At 39.9% G+C, this 21,957-nt stretch overlaps 1 protein-coding gene across 4 annotated transcripts in view; it reads right to left on the bottom strand.

Annotated features, from left to right (window-relative positions):
* LOC149254284 (protein EMSY-LIKE 3-like) overlaps window positions 1-21,957 on the bottom strand; it is a 96,659-nt gene that overhangs the window by 61,033 nt on the left and 13,669 nt on the right. For 2 of the 4 annotated variants that reach the window (XM_089460123.1, XM_089460120.1), the window contains exons 2-5: window positions 13,629-13,831; window positions 13,168-13,277; window positions 12,814-13,063; window positions 12,403-12,639 (exon numbers count right to left, since the gene is read on the bottom strand). In XM_089460123.1, the coding sequence (XP_089316249.1) occupies window positions 12,403-12,639; window positions 12,814-13,063; window positions 13,168-13,277; window positions 13,629-13,831 (800 nt within the window). The remainder of the gene's footprint in view (window positions 1-12,402; window positions 12,640-12,813; window positions 13,064-13,167; window positions 13,278-13,628; window positions 13,832-21,957) is intronic. The other 2 variants (XM_089460121.1, XM_089460122.1) reach the window with 2 other exon arrangements.

Here is a 21,957-nt window from a genome sequence, read left to right as displayed (position 1 = left end):
AGATTGATGCATCAGAAGACAAGGATGTTGATCCCACAATGTACGAGCAGCTCATAGGGTCCCTGATGTATCGGGTCAATACCAGGGCAGAAATTTGCTAAACTGTCAACACCCTCAGTCAGTTTATGGTCGAACCGAAGAGGGCACACTGGGCAACAGCCAAACACGTTCGCAGGTATTTAGAGGGAATAGTCTATTATGGACTCTTGTACACCAGGGGTAAGGATATCAAATTGAGTGGATTCACTGATGCAGATTGGGCGAGAAGTTCAGTGGATCGGAAGCGTACCTATGGGTATTGTTTCAACATTGGATCAGGAATGACTTCCTGGTGTAGTAGGAAATAGAGGTCTATGGCTCTGAGCTCATCTGAGGCTGAATATATGGCGGCGAGCACAACGTCGTGTGAGGCCATATGGCTTAGAAAACTGCTTGTGAACCTATTCAGAATGAAAATGGAGGCGACCAGGATCATGTGCGATAATCAGAGTTGCATCAAGCTCTCTAAGAATCCAGTGTTTCATGATCGGTCAAAGCATATTGATATCCAGTGTCACTTTGTCAGAGACTGTGTCCAACAAGGAGTTGTACAGTTGAGCTACACTCCTACAGGAGAATAGGTGGCGAACATCCTCACTAAGGCCCTTGGAAGGACAAAGTTTGACTACTTCAGGGAAAAGATGGGGATGATAAAGAACTCGTTTCAGTAGCAGAAATGGGGGTGATAGCAACACGGATGCAGAGGGAGTTGCAGTGCAGATGTAGTGTTGGGAGAAAAGGACCAACGGCAGCACAGATGCAGAGGGAGTTGCCGTACAGATGCAGTAGTGGCAAAAGTAGAGCCATGGGCAGCAGCACAGGATGCAACAGTGCAGAGGATGTTGGGCATGGAGGCTTAGCATCAGAGTAGGGACCAATGCCGGATGATCAGGGTGATACTCAGTGAGGAGTATTACTAGAGCACAATCCTCGCTAAGAGGGAGTGTTATTTGGGGTAGCATCGGATGTGCTCTAGCCACGAAAATTGGTGGAGAGGCTAAAGCACATGAGATCTCCAAGACCCAAAAATGGTTTGGGCAGAATCTAACTAACTTGGAAGATATTAAAATAATTAATATTTTTAACGGAGTCACTAAGTATAAACTTAGGGAAAATAAAATACTAATGTGAATTAATATAAAATTGAGTTATAATGGTCCAAAAGTCATGGATCAAGCCAGATCTAATCTTAGTCGTTGATTAGGGACTTAATCTCGGCCGTTGATGGACCAACGAGAAAAGTATAAAAAGAGACTTGAGGGTCAGTTGGAGGATACACTGAAGGAGACCAGTCAGTTCGATTTCTGCAGCGGGTTTAGTTGAGAAATTCGAACTAGTGGTTTGGAGAGCAGTAGGAGGCAGCAAGTACAGAGCAGAGAGTCATGATCAACAACAAAAGACCAACGCAAAGGCAGGAGAGGCAAACGCAGGGCCTTTCAGACAGACGCTAAGGCAACAAGAGACTGCGCAGTCACTAGAGGGCCCGCGTGGGTGACACAGAGTGGCCCAGGGCTGATGCAGACAAGCAAGCGCTGACGCAGAGTGTGTGGGAGCTACGCAGAGGTCATCCAAGCTGACGTTGGGACTGGGAGAAGTGCTGGAGAATTTTTTTCTCTGTTGGGTAAGCCAGTTTGGTACCCGTTGTACTGAAGAATTGCTGAATAATAAAATTCTCCCTTGTTGCACCAATTTTCCCACATTGGGTTTTTCTGGGGACTGTTGTCCAAAATATTTGTGTCGATGTGTTAATTCTTATGCATGTGTTTGTTTCTGTGTTATGGTCTGATATCTACAGCAGAATTTAATTTAATGTTTATTGAAGGAATTTCGTAAATAACTTATTGAAAATAAGTAGGCAAAGAATCAGATGTTGCAATGATAGAATTTTCACAATTTTATACATTTTTAGCCATTGAAAAAAATTGTTGCAACCTTCTCCTTTGTTTACTCATTAAATAGCCTTCCTTATTTATTGTTTATCATTAATCATAGGTTGCTTTGATAGTGTTATCATAAATTTTGTATGTTTTAAATTATGCTAATTATAAACCCTAAATTTATAACAATCATCAAATTAAAGGTAGCTTGTGTTTGGGATCTATTTGAGCATCTCCAAGACTATTTTAGCCCTCTAGACTTCATCATAGGTCCTTTGAACTCATTTTATCATCTCACCTGAAGCCCTATCTTATTGAACATTATTCTTGGGCATTTATTTAGAAGAATATTTGGATCGTATTTAGCTTGAGAATCCTTGGGTTAATCTCTGAGATCTACTAGGGAAGCCTCCTTTAAGGAGATACCATCCATCCATAGAACAACATGTTGAGAAAAATGTTGTCATTGATGTCAATTAGTCATTGATGTGTGTTTGATGTTTGCTTTGAAGGCATTTTGGGTGTAGCGGATCAACTCAAATACTCCTACAAAGTGCTTAGATGGATAAGCCTCAAAAAGACCTTTCCAACGGTATATGGCACTTAGAAAATCTCCCAAGGATTGATGAGAAAATTCATTTTAAAGTCTGCCAGTAAATTCAAGCAAAGAGCCAGTTTGGGCCATTCGTGTCAGTTCCAGCCATTCAAGCCCCAAACCCTTGAACACGTGTGGGACCCAATCATTCAAGCCAGTGCCAATTCGGGCGGATATTGAAAAGTACACAAAGAAAATGCCTCGGACCCCCAAACCTACGTGGGACCCATCCCAGGTTCGGGCTAATTGGGCCATTTGGGCCTTCAAATGGATTTCAAGCATTTGGGCTCTGAAGAAATTTACAAAGGAAAAATGAAATTTTCACCTGAACCCAAACCTTTTCCCTCCGTACTGCTTGATGATGTGGCAAGGTGACATAAGTAAAGTGACGTGGCATGTTGATTTGGCGTTTTTGGGTGTCTAGGTGGGCCAAGTCCAAGTAACACGTGGCCCAAATGACGTTAGCATGACGACAATATTATGATGTGGTAGGGCTTTGGAGTTTGTGCAAGGAGGACATGTTTTGGAGAATTTTTGTGTTAAATTTTTACGAAAAATGGAAGTTCAAGCCTTTGGGTTGTTATAGTGGGCTCGAAACAGGGCATAGGGCCCATAGGGCCTTTGAGCATTTGGACGAATATTGAAAGTGTGCAAGGGAAAGGGTCCTCTTTGATGGACGTTACTCATGAGGGAAGACTCAACTTTTGGTTGAGTACTTCAAAGACAGGCAGGCTTGTGAGCTATTGGATGGCACACACAAGGATGACATGTTTCATGTGATGGATGACATGATCTACTACGAGGACATAATATAATTGGTGCCAAGATCTCAGCTTGAGAGGATTATGCAGGCAGCCCATGATTCCCCTCTAGCAAGACACCCTGGGTTCCTCAAGACATCGTGCCATCAAGGAGAGGTTCTCATGGTGGGGACTCAAGGAAGATGTACTAAGGCACGTGTAGGAGTGCATAGACTGTCAGAGGAACAAGGTGGAGTTGTCACATCCCGCAGGTTTACTACAGTCACTCCCCATTCCGGAAAGGAAGTGAGAGAGCGTGTCCATGGATTTTATCACGGGGCTTCCAACTGCACAGGGGCGAGAATGTATTTACGTTGTGCTCGACAGATTGACCAAGTTCGCCCATTTCTTCGCCATCTCATCGAGATCTTCAACCTCTCAGATGGTCGAGATGTTCTTTCGGGAGGTCTTCTGATTACATGGTCTTCCTAAGACCATTGTTAGTGACAAGGACAATAGATTCATGGGGGCTTTCGTGTTAAATTTTTACAAAAAATGGTAGTTCGGACCTTCGGGTTGTTATAGTGGGCTCAAAACAAGGCATAGGGACGATAGGGCCTTTAGGCATTTGGACAAATATTGAAAGTGTGCAGGGGAAAGGGTCCCGAACCCTAAACCAGCATGGGACCCAGTTTGATTATTCGGGTCTATGAAGTGTTCGGGATACAAAAGGAAAGAACCCCAAACTCAAACGAACACCTTTAGCCCCTGAAGTAAAAAACAAGGTCACAACCCATGGTTCTATCACAGAGGAGCCAAGACAATGGAATTTATTGATTTGGTGCTCAAGGAATTAAAAACATGGTGACGGCCATGGTTGGTGCCTACATAATATATGTAAAAAGATGTTAGAGCTTGCATTTACATCAAAACAAAAAGATTGGCGGTTCTCTCCCTTTATGGGTTTCGACGTATATATGGTGTCTCTATGTGTTGTTTATGTGTGTGATGTTGATGGTATTATTGTGCATTGACTTCATGGTTAATTGTTTAATATTTAAAATAACTCTGCTCGTTGTTAAAATTGGTCAAATATTGTTAAAAGCTTTAAAATACTGATTCATCCCCCCTCACCTCAGTGTTTTCTTAGTTTCAAACAATTGGTATCAAAGCAGGTTCCTTCAGCATCAGTCTAACAACTGGAAGGAAGATCTAAACCTGATACATCGACAGCCAAGAAGGATGTTCTACCAATAAAGCTCCTCTTTTCAATGGTACAAGTTATACCTTCTGAAAAGTGAGAATGAGGACATAACTAATGTCCCTTGGTGCAAGATGTTTGGGTTGCAGTGGAAAATGGCTATGAAGAACCACCTGCAATAATTGATAAAGAAGACAAGTTTGAATTCTCATTTAATGCCAAAGCAATGAATGCAATCCTCAATGGATTGTCTGAATCAGAGTTTGTTAAAGTTATGCATTGTAAGACTGTGAGAGAAATATGAGACAAATTATAGACCAACTATGAAGGTGATGGAAAAATAAAAAGGGTCAAGCTACAAGTCTATAGAATATGGTTTGAGTCATTAAAAATGAATGAGGATGAGGATGTGGCAGAATTATTTCTTAGATTTGATGAAATCATAAATACCACAAAAGGACTAGATGAAAAGATAAAGGAGTCCACAATTTTTCAGAAGGTGTTGACGTCTCTTCCTGCCAAATTTAATCCTAAAGAGTCAGTTATTGAGGAAATTTCTAATATTGAAACTTTAACAATGGTTCAATTACTTAGATCTCTAACAGACTATGAAATGAGAATTGCTAAAGGCAAATCCACATCAAGGGAAGTAGCATTTAAAGCAGATAGAAAACATAAAGATGACCAAGAATACTCAAGTTCTAGATCTGATGAAGAAGAGGCTAAGATTGTCAGAAGACTGAAGAAAGGAACTGGCAAGTATAATGGTAAGTTGCCCTTCAAATATTTTAATTGTGGAAGAATAGGCCACTATGCATCTAAATGTCCATTCAAAAAGGAAAATAAATTTAGATAGCAAAGAAAAGAATAAATATAAGACAACTAAGAAGGAGAACTTCAAAAAGAAAAACTTCTATACTGAAGAAGATAGTAGTGCTTCTAAAGATAATCATGAACGATCTTCCAATTATGAGGGGGTTAGTGATTTCATGCTTATGGCCTTAGAAATCCAAAATGAAGGACATAATGAATGTGAATTAAGTGAAGATGAAAGTGAAGTATACCTAGAAGATGAATTAATAAATGCCTTAGAAGAAATTGATAGACTAAAGAAAAAGAATAAGAAACAAAAAGAACTATTATGTAAAAGAAGAACCCAAATCTGAAAGACTTCTTCTGGTAAAAGTAGAATTGGAAGAAGCAAAGAGGGTTGAAGACATTTTATTGTGGCAGCAAGAGAAAAGCAAAGAATCTGAAAAATTGGATGAAGTGGTAGTCACACTAAGAAACGAATTGGAGAAACACAGGCTCAACTAAATCAGAATCTAAAGTAAATTAAAGGATCTCAAAAGTTAGATGAAATTCTTAATGCTCAAAGATCCCCTATAATAAAGACTAGCTTGGGTTAAAAATGACAGTAATGCATCTCAGCAAGACCCTATAAAGATTTACAACAGAAAACACATTGAATAGGTGAAAAATCAGCAGCAGCAAATCGACAGCAACACTCAGCTGCAGCGAAGAAAATTCGTAATGAGACAACAAATCATCAAAAGCCCTGCATTCCTCAAAGCCAATGTCATCAAACGCCCAGGAGATAATACTCGCAAAGGCAATCAACTCCCAGGTACAGAAGATTCTTCTATGACTATTGTTATTTCCGCAAAAAATTTGGTCACAAGGCTGTGAACTGCAGAAGAAAAAATCAGACAAAAAACCAAAGAAGTGATTATTATCAGTCAAATAGAAATAACAAATTTGTAGATTCATGTAGAAATAATTGCAGGGACAGCAATCCTTTTGCTCCCTTATTCGATGCTATTGAATGTTTTAACCTATGTTGCAGGAACCGTCCTCACCCCCCAAAGGACCAGGAGGCGAAACCGCGTCCCATACGGATCCGCCACCAATCCTCCAGCGGAACCGTGGATCTGAAAATCGGATCGGCAGTTCCGCCATTTTTTGGCAATTCCTAGAAAAATGGATCCGAGGGGGCCCAATCCGCTATTCCAGCTCCCCGATCTGCGAATCCAGAAAGGATCCTCTGTGGATCCGTGGAGGTTTTGGCGTGTACCCGCCGCAGATCCGAGAGAAGATGGACCAGTTCCGCGGGGTTTTTTTTTTTGAAATTTCAAACTGTTATGTGAGGAACTATTCTTTTTGAATACTCCCAACATGCCCCTTAATGCTCACTAAACACTTCCTACATGCTCTCTTTTATCTTTCATTTTCATCCCACTTTTACTTAAATTTTTAACATTACCATGAAATGACTCGAGATGTTTGAGAGTAGTTCCAACCTCATCAGAGTTCATATGGAAAAATTAGAATTTCGTATCTCATTCAAAATTCGGCAGACATAACAATTTTTAGCGTCAATGTGATTGTGGCGTTTCACTGGATTATATCATGTATGAGAACATGTGATTGGCATTTAATCAAGAGCACTGAGCCCTATATGTACCCTAGTGTTGGTGTTGTTGATTGTTGAACTCCTTTGTCATGGCCTTAGCAAAAATGTACCCTCCACTCAAGTGAAAATCATTGATCAGGCATGTTAAGCTTTCTATACCATAATATAAGGCTTGGATTAGGTCGTTTGATCAAAATTGGGCAATGTTGAGTAATATCCCAACAGAATCGAGGTAGAGGCAAAGGCTAGACAAGAGAAGAGGAATCTAGATTCTAGATAGTTGATGCATCTAGATGGTTGCTGTTGGAATAATTAATCATTGATCTACAATGGATGCCATATCTATCTTGATTTATGTAAAAATATGAATGTTTTCATGTCTTCTACAACTAATTTGGTATTTTGGATTTTTTTAACATAAATGCAAAAAAATATAAATATATATATATATATATATGTAGACGCTTCCTAGACACTTTGCTTCCTAGATTTTTGGAAAATGACGCTTCCACGGATTCGCTTCCAAAATATGTCCCCGCTTCGTGCAACATTGGTTTTACCTATCATATCTTTGGTCACAAAGCAACTAAGTGAAGAGTCAGAAACTTCAAATCAACATCTCACGATAAGCAAATGCAAGAAGAAGCCAAGTTTTGGAAGAAAAAAAAGCCAAATGTGGCCATGTTTTATCTGCTCAAAATCAAAATAGCCACTAGTATGTGGATAGTGGATGCTCCAGGCATATGAACGGTGATAAAAGTAAGTTCTTAACACTAAATGAAAATAAATCAAGAAATGTCACTTTTGGTAATGACGCTCCAGGTAAAGTTCAATGATGTTCCTTTTGTAGATGGCACAGAAGATTGGGGCACCTAATTTCAATCATATTTTAATGCTCGGCAAAAAGGAAGCAATAAGAGATTTACCAAAAATTACCAAGCCAAACAATACAATTTGCAAGACATGTCAAATGGGAAAGCAAATTCGAGTGTCTTTCAAAACAAAAGAGCATTTATCCACCAGAAAAACATTACAATTAGTTCATACAGATTTATGTGGACCATCAAGATCAGAGGCTCCAGTTGGTGATTCATGTTGATTATTGATGATTACACCAAACTTACCTAGGTTGCATTTTTTAAGGGAGAAATCAGAAGCATTTGAAAAGTTCAAAATCTTCAAATCTCTAGCTAAGAATCAAACAGGTTGCAAAATAAAGTGTGTAAGGTCAGACAATGGAGAATTTGCTTCAAATGAGTTTGAGGACTTTTGTGAAGAAAATAGCATAAAGAGACAATTTACAACTGCAAACACGCCTCAACAAAATGGAGTAGCTGAAAGGCAAAACATATCAGTGCAACAAATGGCAAGAGCAATGATGAATGAAAGAAATCTACCACTGACATATTGGGCTGAAGTTATACATATAACAGTCCATATTTTGAACAAAGCACATCTCAGGCTGAATAGTGACAAGACACCTTACGAATTGTGGCATGGAAAACCAACATCAATAAAACACTTCAAAGTTTTTGGCAGCAAATGTTACATAAAAAATAATGATGAAAAATTGGGTAAGTTTGATGCTAGAGCTGATGAAGGAATATTCTTAGGTTATTCAACAAAGAGCAAGGGCTACAGATGCTACAATAAAAGGTTACACAAAATAGTTGATTGTATTGATGTAAAAGTTGATGAGGAATTACCTTTCAAAAGCAAGCAGACAAGATTCATTAATCCACCTGGTCAGACCGTTAGTGAAGAGGAGAAAGAACAGCTTGAACAATCAATAAAAGAGGAAGAAACAGAGGCAGAATACACTCATTCAAAATCTTCTTCAAGGTATGTACAAAAGAACATACTGAAAATCAAATTCTTGGTAATAAGTAGGAGTTCAGAAAAGAAGAAAACTAGTAGGCACTTCTAGTCAGGGCACAAATTGCCATGTTTTCCATGATCGAACCCAAAAAAAATTCTCAAGCAAGCCAAGATAAATATTGGATAAATGCCATGAATGAGGAGTTGGATCAAATAGAGAAGAATTAGACTTGGGAATTGACTCCAAGACCAATAGGTAAAAAGATTATAGGTACAAAATGGGTTTTCAAGAACAAATTAAATGAAGATGGACAAATGATCAGAAACAAAGCCAGATTAGTATGCAAAAGTTATGCTGAAGTAGGGGGATTGGATTTTGAAGAAATGTTTGCTTCTTTAGCAAAATTAGAAGCAATCAGAATGTTCTTAGCCTTTTCGTGTCATAAGAATTTCAAAGTATGTCATATGGATGTGAATTTAGCGTTCTTGAATGGAGAACTTGAAAAAGAAGTGTATAAAGAACAACATGAAGGCTATCAACTATCAAACAATCCCGCTGATGTATGCAAATTGAAAAAGACACTATATGGACTGAAGCAAGCTCCAAAGGCATGGTACTCCAAACTAGACAAGTATCTACAGCAGCAAGGCATCAAGAGAGGAACAACTGATAGCAATTTATAAATAAAATTTGATAATGAGAATCTTTTGGTTGTTGTTGTTTACATTGATGATATAATTTTTGGTAGTGTTCACTGTTGACCACTCCATATCAACTACCCCATAGCTATACATCTTTTCGTGCATGGATTTCCATCATGTCCGAGCACTCAGATGATCCACAAGTTCACCATTATCAGCTATATGTACACTGGAATTTTGTAAACCCATTCTGCATTTTGTAATCTAAATGATCCTAGTAAGACAAATGTATGTAACAACCTCGGTAAATTTATTTTTCTGATGATGATTTCTATCCTAGGAGGTTTTTAGTATCACCAATTCATATGTGTTTCTAAACACAGATGATCGGCAGAGTTTTTCCCTCTAGCCTCACCCAAAATTCATATGTGTTTCTAAACACGGATGATCGGCAGAGTTTTTCCCTCCAGCCTCACCCAAAAGCTAGAGTGGATTTTGTTGTCAAGATTTTAAATGAGTCCTAGTGTTATTTATTGAGTCTCTGTAAAAGTGATTTGGAAATAATTCCAACTATTTGGTTAGATTATTTTATTACAAGTCACTTAGTCTACTAGATCATATTTTGTGTCGCAAAGTGGGTAATTATTGAGGATCTATATGGAACGGGTGTTCCCCCTTCACGGGTTAGAAATGTAATATTTCATGTAAATAAATAAAAAGTGCATGGTCCCTCATAGTTAGATACCACGGCTAAATATTAGAGGGTTGGAAAAATAAATAATCCCCTCATGAGTCAATTAATTAAAATTTCTGGCTAAAATAAATTAAAATGCTAGAGAAAAGGAATGAGAGACACTTGTCCAAAAAAAAAAAAATTAAATTAAAAATAATAAATAATAATAAATAAAAAATCATCTGTGTTTTTCTATCACACATGCGAGCTAGGGTTACTACAGGGACAAGCCATTGCAGGCCGAAGTTCAGGAGTTGTAGAGAGGGTCAAAACCCTTGTTGATTTTCTTTGAAAGAGTTGTCTTGTGTTGATTCATGGAGAACCTGACAATAGATTGATCAATCTTCTTGGTGGATTGGAGAAAGATTTGTTGTTGTCTAGAGGTCTTGTTGGTCTCATTTGATTTGGTTATTGGAATTTTTGTGACAACTCAACTTGGAGCACGCCAATGAGATGTCGAGCAAGATGAATGATGGAATGATGTGGAAAGACAAGGGAAAACCATCTAGTCACCAAAAATGGTATCAAGACTTTGGCCAAGCAATTTTGGTCGGATCGTAAAGATCCCATCACCAATGGTGGAGCACCATATGCCCTTTGAGCGGTTTGGGGTCAATCCATTGTTTCAAAACTTTTGCGGAAAATATCCCATCTCCAAATAAAAGTCCCGATATGCCTTCTCTGTTGTCGATTTCACTTGGATGTACCAAAGCGTGCGACATGATGAGTTTAATTGGTATGATGTCGAGGCATGCAGCACATTTAATGATTGGAGGATTCAAAACATGGGTTTACATAAATGAATGAATATTAAAACTACATATAATACATGAAATCTTAATAATATACATATTTATAGTATGTAATATATAAACAAATATATTGCAATAGTTAATTATTCATAATCTTAATTAAATATTTATAAAAGCACTTATATTAGATATAGCTGATGATATGGCAGGGTTTAGCAGCTTGCTGTCAACAAAGCACCAACCTCATGGTGACTTGGGTTGTCCCATCAAATATCACATGTCAGCAATACAATCATGCTGACATGGCACCAATTACTAGATCTTCAAGGGAGCTTAACTTGGTGTCCTAGACTCAGATTGGAAAGAAATTTATATCATCGAAAAGTTTTTAACGAGTCGAAGACATACTAACCTCAAAAATAAAGATCAGATTGACTGAAGGAAGCAAAAATATACAACCCAATCTCTTTAAAGTAACCTTAAAAAATTAGGTATATTACATTGATTAGAAAGATGAAAATAATAAAGCAACGAGTGAGGTTATGAAAGGGAAGCGGACATGAATATGTCGAGGTAATACATTATGAAAACGATTATAGTTGCTTAGGAAGAACAGAAAGTGCTCCAAGAGAACTTCATCCTCCTTGTGGACCAGATAGACCAGAGCCCACACCTAACAGGTGAAGAGGCAGGTGAGTAGCATTATTGCAGCAAAGGAAGCAAAATTATACAAACCCATCTCTTTAAAGTAACCTTAAAAAATTACAAATATTACATTGATTAGAAAGATGAAAATAAAAAAGCAACGAGTGAGGTTATGAAAGGGAAGCAGACATGAATATGTCGAGATAATACATTATGAAAACAATTATAGTTGCTTCGGAAGAATAGAGAATGCTCCAAGAGAACTTCATCCTCCTTGTGGACCAGATCAACCAGATACCACACCTAACAGGTGAAGAGGCGGATGAGTAACATTATTGCAGCGAGAGACAATCAGGGATATATATATATATATATATATATATATATATATATATATATATGTATATGTTTGTTTGTTTATATGCTTGGGTCATGGTTTGCATGCCTTTTCATTATTTCATAGCATGTACAAGGCTGCCAAAGTCAGGAGGACTTATCATGTCATGGCACATATAATGTTGCCATAATCAGATTGTAATAACACGAACGTGAGGGGTTAAACAAGAAAGGTATTTTCATAGGAGTTTTAGTTATGATGCTCTCCCATTTTGACAGAAGCCCTATCATCATCACTCCAACATATTTCCAGGCACTTAACTGTAATAATTCTGAGACTATAATATAAATTTATCTGGAAAAGATAAAGAAATACTATAAATTTATTGTTTTCCAAGAACTTGCTGACATTAATGTGTACGCTTTTTAGTCATGATTTAAGAAAGGAATAGGTCTCTCATCTTATAGATAAAGAACGTGATATTGCTCTGTGAGTAAACAGAACACAATTCAAGTTCATGAAACAAAGAACAAAGCAGAACACAATTCATATTTGTGAAAAATAGAGCTTTCAAAAGTAGTGCGCACACAGATAAGCATAGGGCTAGTACCATTTCAGGATTATAATCTGTGATAATAGCCTCGTAGAAATTATTGTCCTGGGGCCACCTCGTCATCACTTTTCGACCTATCAAAGAATCAACATTGGCTACTACTGCAGAATGACTTTTTCCAGGTGGCCTCCCCAGTGGTCTTTTATGTACATTTTGTTCCATCCCAGATGCTGGAACTGATGTTGGAACAGGTCGACGTTTCACTACTGTAGGCACAACCAGCAGCGAGTGATCCTGACAAGAAATTCGATCCATATTAGGAGTATTCTGCTGCAAATTTAAAAACAAAAAACTTATCTTTCTTGTCATCATAAGCCATTCTAAAGTAGAAATATTCAGAAATGATCCTGCAAATATAGCTTAGAGAGATCAAAAAATATTTAAAAGCAGAAAACACAATTTTCTCACTACTTTGGATTTCCTGCCTCGAACTCCCAGAGGATCTCCCTGCTTCGATGTCGCTGCAAATGGGACTGATGATGACGGAGCTGGTGACTGATGGCGATTTGGTGGAGGCTGTAAATGCATACTTGACATTACATGTGTAGTCTTTTGCTTCTTTTGTGATACTGAAACAGTGGGACTGTGTGTAGGACCGGAAGGAGGTACAGCATTGGATGTAAATCCTGGTTGGTGAAAGCCTGACTCTCTCCATTGTCTGTTGACACTTCAAAGTAATGCATTAAAAATCGCCAAAGAAAGGGGAAAAAATGTTGTCAAGATCTTGATGAGATAACAACAAATAACAACCAAACCTCAGACCTTATTTGTCTAAGTACACTGTCTGCATTAACTTTCCCTAGAAGTTCCCTGTGCTCCGCATCAGAAACCCTTAGTTCTTTCCTTAATTCGGTCATTAATGTCTCTTTACCCTGATAAGACAATTTGACGGAATCATGACTTATTTAAAACAGATCCAATAGTGGTTGCAAAGTTAATAATATTTATCTACAAAGCCACATAATCCACATCTCGAAGAAAATTCCTGAACTGAAATACTTGATCGATACAAAATATACCATCCATACTCCCAAATGAATACCTTGAATAAAGTTCAAAGTGACATTTTCACAGCCACTAAAAATAATTTCTTTAACCAAACAAGCAAAACTTCACAACCATGCAATTGACTCAATTTATTTGCAAACATTGTAAACCTAAGGTCACATCTCTTGAATGCCATTCAGCATAACTGATGAACAAGAATGAGTATAGATGAATACCCAGGTAATTACATCAGACTGTGAGTTAAAAGCCCGCAAAACAGCACTGTAGGCCTCCCTCTCAAGAAAATGAATCTTAGATTCCATATCATTGTGTTGTCTTCCAAACTGAATTTCCTGTACTGCAGACTTGCCATTTCCAGATACTCGTCCTCCTCTTTGCATTCGACTTGAATGAGGAGGAAGATCATCAGCTGTTCCTGCTTCAATTTCAAAAGCCATTCAGTTACATTCAACCTTTGATGTGGTTGCAAATTTGGACTTTTTAAAGTATCTACCGCACAATCAAAAGCTATAAGAAAGAAATGCCCTACAAGTACTCAACGCAGCATAATCAAATAGGCAGTTAAGTCTAAAACTTTACACAATCAGAAAATAAGTTGTTTTTTCTTCTAAGAAATACATAAAGTCATCATTGTGCTGAAAGGAGCTAGATCTACAGCCCAGTACTATAGAGGTATTATCGAGTAAATGGGTAAAGATTATCTTATCATATTCAGTTTCAAGGAAAAAAAAAATTGCGCGTTATCTGAATAAAAGAGATAAAGTAAGGCTGGAGACCAAACAATCTGAATGAGAGAGCCTCCCCTGCCTTACAATTGCAGGAAAATTTAAAACATTCTGAAGCAGCCATTATCTCTTGGGCAAGGAAAAAAAGAGAGGACACAATTACTGGCAGAAGTGGAGTTTAAAATCAAGGAAATTTTGGATAAGGATATGGAAGGTCCCATGTCCAACTTGATTAGAGATCAGCTTAAGTCTCTGGAAGACAACAGAAGGAAGAACCTTCTTGAATAGGAGAAGAAATGTAGGATGAAAAGCCAAGCTATTTGGTTATAGGCTAGGGACGACAATTCCAACCTTCTTGAATAGGAGAAAAACTGTAGGATGAAAAGCCAAGCTATTTGGTTACAGGCTAGGAACGACAATTCCAAATTATCCCTTTGCAAATCATAGGAAGCCTGTAAATACCATCTGGGATATCACTAGGATGGCTCACCTGCCACTTCCTTTTGAGACTTAGGAGAGGAAGGCTCGAATCACTTCAAATCCAATTTTAAGGAAAATAGAAGAGCCAATATAGATCATATCCTCAATGTAGCAAGTGCTTTTGCCAGATTCATTGATCAGGAAGGAAATGATCAGCTTATGGCAGAGGTCACGAAAGAAGAATTGGTCAAGATCTTCTAAAGGTTGTCAAATTCTCCAGGACTTCAGGTCAGATTGTTGCTCCCTTCAACTCAACCGTCATAGCCGACAACCCAAAAAATGACTCCCCTTCATCACTTGAACATTTCAGGCCAATATCCCTTTGCAACCCCATTTACAAAATTATTTCTGAACTTATTGCTGTTCGTATCAAGGACACTTTCTCTGAAAATATATCCTCTGAACAGTTTGGGTTCTTCAAAGGGCACTAAATCCATCAGGCCATTGGTTTGGCCCGAGAGTACTTCATTCTATTCAGCTGGGCCATCCAAAAGCTGTAGTATACAAGGTAGACCTCTCTAAGGCTTTAGACAAAGTAAGCTAGTTATATCTCAACATCTGCTTATCCATTTAGGTTTCTATCATTCCATTGTTTCCCAGGTCATGAAGTGCATCAATTCTACTTCTTTTGCCCTTCTTATCAATGGGGCAGACATGCCCCTCTTCACTGCAAAAAGGGGCCTTCGTCATGGGTGTCCCCTTTCTGCGCTGCCTTTTTTATTGGTAACTGAAGGGCTTAGTAGACTGATAAAGGATGCAAAATCCAAGAATAATATTAGAGATATCTCTATAAGTCAAAACTGCTTCTTCACACATCTCTTTGTGGATGACATCCTGATCTTCTTGGATGGAAACGTATGAAACATGGTGTGTTCTCAATTTCTCATTGGCAACTGGGATGGTTACAAATCACAAACATTTCAATGGAGTCTATCTGAATAGGAACAAGAAAGGATTGAATTGCTATTCTCCTTACAACCTGTGGATATCAGGAGAGGCCTAAAATACCTGGGCTTCCTCCTCAAGCCATCCCATTATTTAAAGGCAAACTAGAGATGGCTTCTAGAGAAAGATTGAGCAGAAGCTAGACAACTAGTTTTAATAAATTCATAGAAACAACTCCTGTCAATTAGGCCTCTCTAGCATGAATTTCAAGAGGCATTCTATGTTGATTTGGGGTAGCATTAGATGTGCTCTAGCCACAAAAATTGGTGGAGAGGGGATAGCACATGAGATCTCCAAAACCCAAAAATGGTTTGGGCTATAGCACATGAGATCTCCAAGACCCAAAAATGGTTTGGGCAGAATCTAACCAATTTGAGAGATATTAAAATAATTAATATTTTTAATGGAGTTCCTAAGTCTAAACTTAGGAAAAATAAAATATTAATGTGAATTAATATAAAACTGAGTTAGAATGGTCCAAAAGTCATGGATCAAGCCAAATCTAATATTAGCCGTTGATTAGAGATTTAATCTCAGTCGTGATGGACCAACGAGAAAAGTATAAGAGGAGGCTTGAGGGTCAGTTGGAGAATACACCGAGAGAGATCAAGAACTCGATTTTTTGGGGCAGGGTTTGCTGAGGAAATTGAGTGAGTGATCTGAGTTGCAGCTGAGGGGCAATGAATACATAGCAGAGAGGCAGAGTTAGTACCAAGAGGATCAGCGCAAAAGCTAAGAGAGGTTGAAGCAGAGCCAGCTAGAGGCCACGCAGAGGCAGCCAGGAGCTGTGAAGAGCTACAGAGGGCCATCGTGTGAGACATAGAGGCTCCAGAGGCTGACACAAAGCCCCGAGAGGCTGAAGCTGGGCTAGATAGGCTAACGCAGGCCCTAGAGGCAGCGCTCGAGATTTTCGTGGGACAGATTGGAGCTGGATAGGGTAATGCAGACCCTATCAGAGTGACGCAGAGCAGCAGAAGTTGTATTGTTGTTGTGGGATCGTTCATCCGGTGATTTAGCCAGAATCTCTGTCTTCAACTAAGAGGTACTACTGCCGAGGGCATTCTCTGTTGGGTGAGCCATTTCTGGCACCCTGGTTGTATTCTGAAACTGCATAATAATAAAACCCTCTGAATAGCTGCACCGGTTTTCCCGCATTGGGTTATTCCGGGGACATTAATCCAAAAACAACAATGTCACTTGTGTGCTTGTTTCTTTTAGTTGATGATTTGTATGTGTTAATATTGTACTTGTATTTATTTTCAGTATTTACATGGTAAATAACTTGTTAAGCAACTGAACAAACAGGAAGATATAAATCAGATAGTACAGGAAGAATTTCTAACGGTTAGACTTAGAAATTCCAACATGGTATCAGAGCATGGTTGCAGATCATTGGATAACTAAAGGCATCGGCCGAGCAGAGCAGCAGCAGCAAAAACAGCTATCTCAAGTGACAGAAGTTGTTCTTAGCAGAAAGCAACAAGGAAGGGGTGACGCAAAGAGCCAGCGTCATCAGTTCGAGCCAGGAGGAGGATCAGCGCTGAGGCAGAGAGGAGCAAACCTGACCTATGCAGTGCTCAGTCATCTTTCTCAGTCAGGGAGGATCGACACTGTGGCCAAGAGGTGCAAATTATGTCGGTGTCGGGATTGTGCAGAGCCTAGAGGCTCTAACCTCCAGGTTGTTGGGGCATAGGAGGCTATGGGTAAGTTGCGAAGCGAAGCTGGTGGGGTACTATAGTCAGAACAGTACCTAACAGGGCCAGACCAAGGAGGAGGGAGTAGCTGCCGAGGATTTCTAGCCAAGAAATCCCGATCAGTGGTACAGTTGCACAAATGATTAGAGTGGGGCATCTCGACATTGGCAAAGGGATTTCCAAAAGGGAAATCGCGGCTCAGAGGGAGTCAAACTGAGAACTTCCAAACGGGAAGTTGAGAGACTCGAAAGAGTCAAAAGAGGAGCAACGAAATAGCAATGAATGGACTAAGAGATCAGGATAGACTGGATGGAGCTTCGATCTTCGTAGTCTAAAAGGCCAGGATCTTGTCCATTCTAGACAGGTATCGCATCAAACACTTCGCCTTGAAAGCGATAGCGATCCCAGTTGACCCGGTTGAAAATGAGAAGTATGAGGAGGCAATGGCCAGGCTAAGTGCATCATTCTTGACGGGGTCAATGATCATGTGGTACCACATATTGCCGAGAAGGGTACACCAAATGAGATGTGGGATGCCCTGAAGAAGTTGTATCAGCATATTTCCGTGCAGAGGAAGATGCTTCTATAAAATCAGTTGCAGCCATACCAGATGCAGAGGGTAGAGCAGATAGATATCTTCCTCAGGCGATTGACAGAGATCCATGACTAGCTGACTTCCATAGGGGCCACACCGGATGAGGAGATGTTGGTGAGGACCACATTGAACACAGTCTCAGAGGATTGGGAGGTATTTATCCACTAGGCAGGGCAAGCCTTCCGAATTGGGAGGAACTGTGGACGGATCTTCGTCAAGAAGATATCAGACAGCTAACCAAGACAGGAAGCAACAGCAAGGGAGTCAGAATCAAGGAGGAAGAGGAGGATGCTGCTCTAGCATCTACAGGCAGGAGAAACGGAAGAAGGACCTCTCCAAGGTCAAATGCTTCCACTATGGAGAACTGGGTCACTATGCAAACCAATGTTCGAGGAAGAAGAGCAAGGGAGAGGCTTTTGAGACCAAGGGAGCGCCAGCGAGGGCATAGAAGAAGTGGAAACAGATGACGACTATGCCATGAGTGCTCATGCACCACTTGAGAGGAAGTGGGGAGACATCAAAGTGTAGTCAGACGGACTACAGGCGATGAGGTGCAAGATCCTCGAGGTACCCAACCTCTTGGATTATAGGCTACAGGAGCCCCAAAGAAGAGTAGCAGGACTGGCGGATGTCGGTAGAGACTGATGTGGATGGAGTGACAGAGAATGCTACAGTGCAGGAGTCTCGGGACAACGTAGGGCAGCAGTGCAAGATGCATGGAGTTGTTGCAGCAGCGCAGAGGTCAGTAGAGGGAGCACTTGTCAGCGATAGAGGGAGCTTCAGCATCGGGAGTGTTTCTAGCCTGACAAAGATGTCAGAGTTGGGAGGATCAGTTACTTACTTCTCAGTAACTGAGTTGCAGTGCAGCAGTTAGCAGTGGCAATGCTATGGGCAGCACGATGCAGCATGATGAGAGGGGATGCAGTGCAGATGCAGCAGTGGCAGTGGCAGGGCCATGGGCAGCAGCACGGATGCAGAGGGAGCTGTCGTACAGATGCAGCAATGGCAGTGGCAGGGCCATGGGTAGCAGTACATGATGCAACAGTGCAGAGGATGTTGGGCAAGGAGGCCTAGCATCAGCACAGGGACCGATGCTAGATGATCAGGGATACTCAGCGAGGAGTATTACTAGAGCACAGTCCTCGCTAAGAGGGAGTGTTGATTTGGGGTAGCATCGGATGTGCTCTAGCCACGAAAATTGGTGGAGTGGCTATAGCCATTGTTTTAAAAAACGACCGAGTTGACTCCGACTTAGCCGAGTCAAACCAAGTCAATGTCTGGCCAGGTCGACTCGGTGGCCAAAACGGAACGGTTGCTTGGGTTATTATCGAGCCAGTCATCGACTCAGTCGACTCAGTAACAACTCGGCCGACTCAATAACGACTCGGGCCACTCGGCCGACTCGATAACAACTCAGTCGGCTAGCCTCTTTAGCAAAAATCCTGAAGCACATTTGTCAAAAGTTGTCTTGCCTCCTACATATTAATGGTTGGGTTGTTGTTTATTGCATATTTATAGCCCTAAAGTAATCTATTACTGTGAGAAAGTTTTGAAAATTACAAGGCCAGAGTATGGTTATCCTAGTGGCATGAATTAGAAAACTGAAACAATGAATTGAGCCATACAATGTTTTTAAAAAGGCAAACGTGTTGGCAATGGACTAATAAATACATATTTACCTCTGATTGTTTAGGAGCTTGACCATAATTAAATCAAGGGTTTTGAAACTTCATTAGGGGCAGAGAATTGGTATTATTATTGTTGTAATCTAGTGATTGTCTTTAGACTAAGGCAAAAAAGAACCCTACCATTGGTGGCTAAGTATGCACTTTGTATTGGACAGTGCACTAGGTGCCATTTTGATATAATGGATATATTCATGAGCCTACTTTGATCGTTGTCTTCTCTCTATATTCTAAATCTTTGTGTTTGGAAACATGAATGAAAATCTTTAAAATTATGTTTTTATAAAACAATAAATATTTAATGTATTTTTTACAACAACCGAGTCATTGAAATCAAACTGGCCGAGTCGATACCGAGTCGGAGTTGAAGTCGGAGTCAACCCTCGTCCATTTCCGAGTCGGAGTCAAAGTTTTAAAACATTGGCTATAGCACATGAGATCTCCAAGACCCATAAATGGTTTGGGTAGAATCTAACCAGTTTGGGATATTTAAAAATATTAAATATTTTTAACAGAGTTCCTAAGTCTAAACTTAGGAAAAATAAAATATTAATGTGAATTAATATAAAACTGAGTTAGAATGGTCCAAAAGTCATGGATCAAGCCAAATCTAATCTTAGCCGTTGATTAGAGATTTAATCTCGGTTGTTGATGGACAAACGAGAAAAGTATAAGAGGAAACTTAAGGGTCAGTTGGAGAATACACCGAGAGAGATCAAGAACTCAATTTTCTCGGGCAGGGTTTGCTAAGGAAATTGAGTGAGTGATCTCAGTTGCAGCTGAGGGGCAATGAATACATAGCAGACAGGCAGAGTTAGTACTGGGAGGATCAGCACAGAAGCCGAAAGAGGTTGACGCAGAGCCAGCTAGAGGCCACGCAGAGGCAGCGAGGAGCTACACAGAGCCAGAGAGGGCCAGCGTGTGAGACGCAGAGGCTCCAGAGGCTGACGCAAAGCCCCGAGAGGCTGACGCTAGGCCAAATAGGATGACGCAGGCCCTAGAGGCACCGTTGGGAGATTTTCGTGGGACAAATTGGAGCTGGAGAGCTGGATAGGGTGACGCAGTCCCTATCAGGGTGACACAGAACAGCAAAAGCTATATTGTTGCTGTGGGATCATTCATCCGGTGATTTAGTCCAAATATCTGTCTCCGACTGAGAGGTACTACTGCCGAGGGAATTCTCTGTTGGGTGAGCCATTTCTGGCACCCTAGTTGTATTCTGAAACTGCATAATAATAAAACCCTCTGAATAGTTGCACTGGTTTTCCCGCATTGGGTTTTTCCGAGGACATTAGTCCAAAATCAACGGTGTCACTTGTGTGCTTGTTTCTTTCAGTTGATGATCTGTATGTGTTGATACTGTACTTGTATTTATTTTCAGTATTTACATGCTAAATAACTTGTTAAGTAACTGAACAAGTAGGAAGAAATAAATCAGATAGTACAGGAAGAATTTCTAACGGTTAGACTTAGAAATTCCAACATTCTAAACAAAATTAGACAAATTTCCACTAGATTCTTATGGGCGGGTAAACCAGAAAAATGCCCCTTTGTCTCATCTTCATGAAAATCTATTACATTCCCAAAAGCAACGGAAGGGTTCGCAGTAGTAGCAAAACAAATTTGGAGATTAATTGAAGGGGAAGGATTATGGGCCAAAGGTGATTCACCATAAATACATCAATCCTTCCTCTACCATTGACTGGGTAAGAGATCCAATGAAAAAACCTACGAAAATCTCCATTATCCCGAAGGCCATCATCCAAGCTTTTTCTATTGTGAGCCAAGGACTGCGATGGAATATCAGAGAATATCATAGGGCAAGACCTTTGGATAGGGAGTTTGACAAATCATGTTACAAATTGGTAAGAGCAAGATAAGACAATCAAACTAGCGGAAAAGGCCAAGCCTTTGTGTTGTACTGTATTGATCTCAAGGTTTGAATTTATAATACATCAATGACCATTCTAGATCTTCTAAATCTAGATCTAGATCACACTCACAACTCATCAATGGATCATCACAAAACCTCATCAATATAAGAATTACAAGTCATGACAATTGTATTCTTGGACTTTGTGATTGTCTAGGGACTCACAGTCTAACAAATCATGCGTTCCTTGATTCACTTATAAACAAATAGAACAAAGAGGGTTTCCACTTTCTAAATCATATTTCTAAGAGAGACAATATTAGGGGAATTCAAGAGTGACTCTCTTCAGGGGACTTACAACTGGAAGGTGACCATACTGCAATCTAGGAATCTTTCACTAGAGCACTCCAACAAACTTTTGTTACTCTATCTGAGAAACTGGATCAACTCATTTGGGCTCCAAATCCCAAGGGAGCTTATGAGCCAAAATTTGGATACATGAAGTTGTTCCTTGATAACTTGCATCCAAATCCTCGCTGGTGAGGGA

Source organism: Pinus tabuliformis, chromosome 7, assembly GCF_031772625.1.
Source record: "Pinus tabuliformis cultivar Carrire ecotype Pingquan chromosome 7, CPIR1, whole genome shotgun sequence".
NCBI lineage: Eukaryota > Viridiplantae > Streptophyta > Pinopsida > Pinales > Pinaceae > Pinus > Pinus tabuliformis.
The sequence above is the reverse complement of the archived record's forward strand: the minus strand, read 5'-3'. Positions and strand labels throughout refer to the sequence as shown.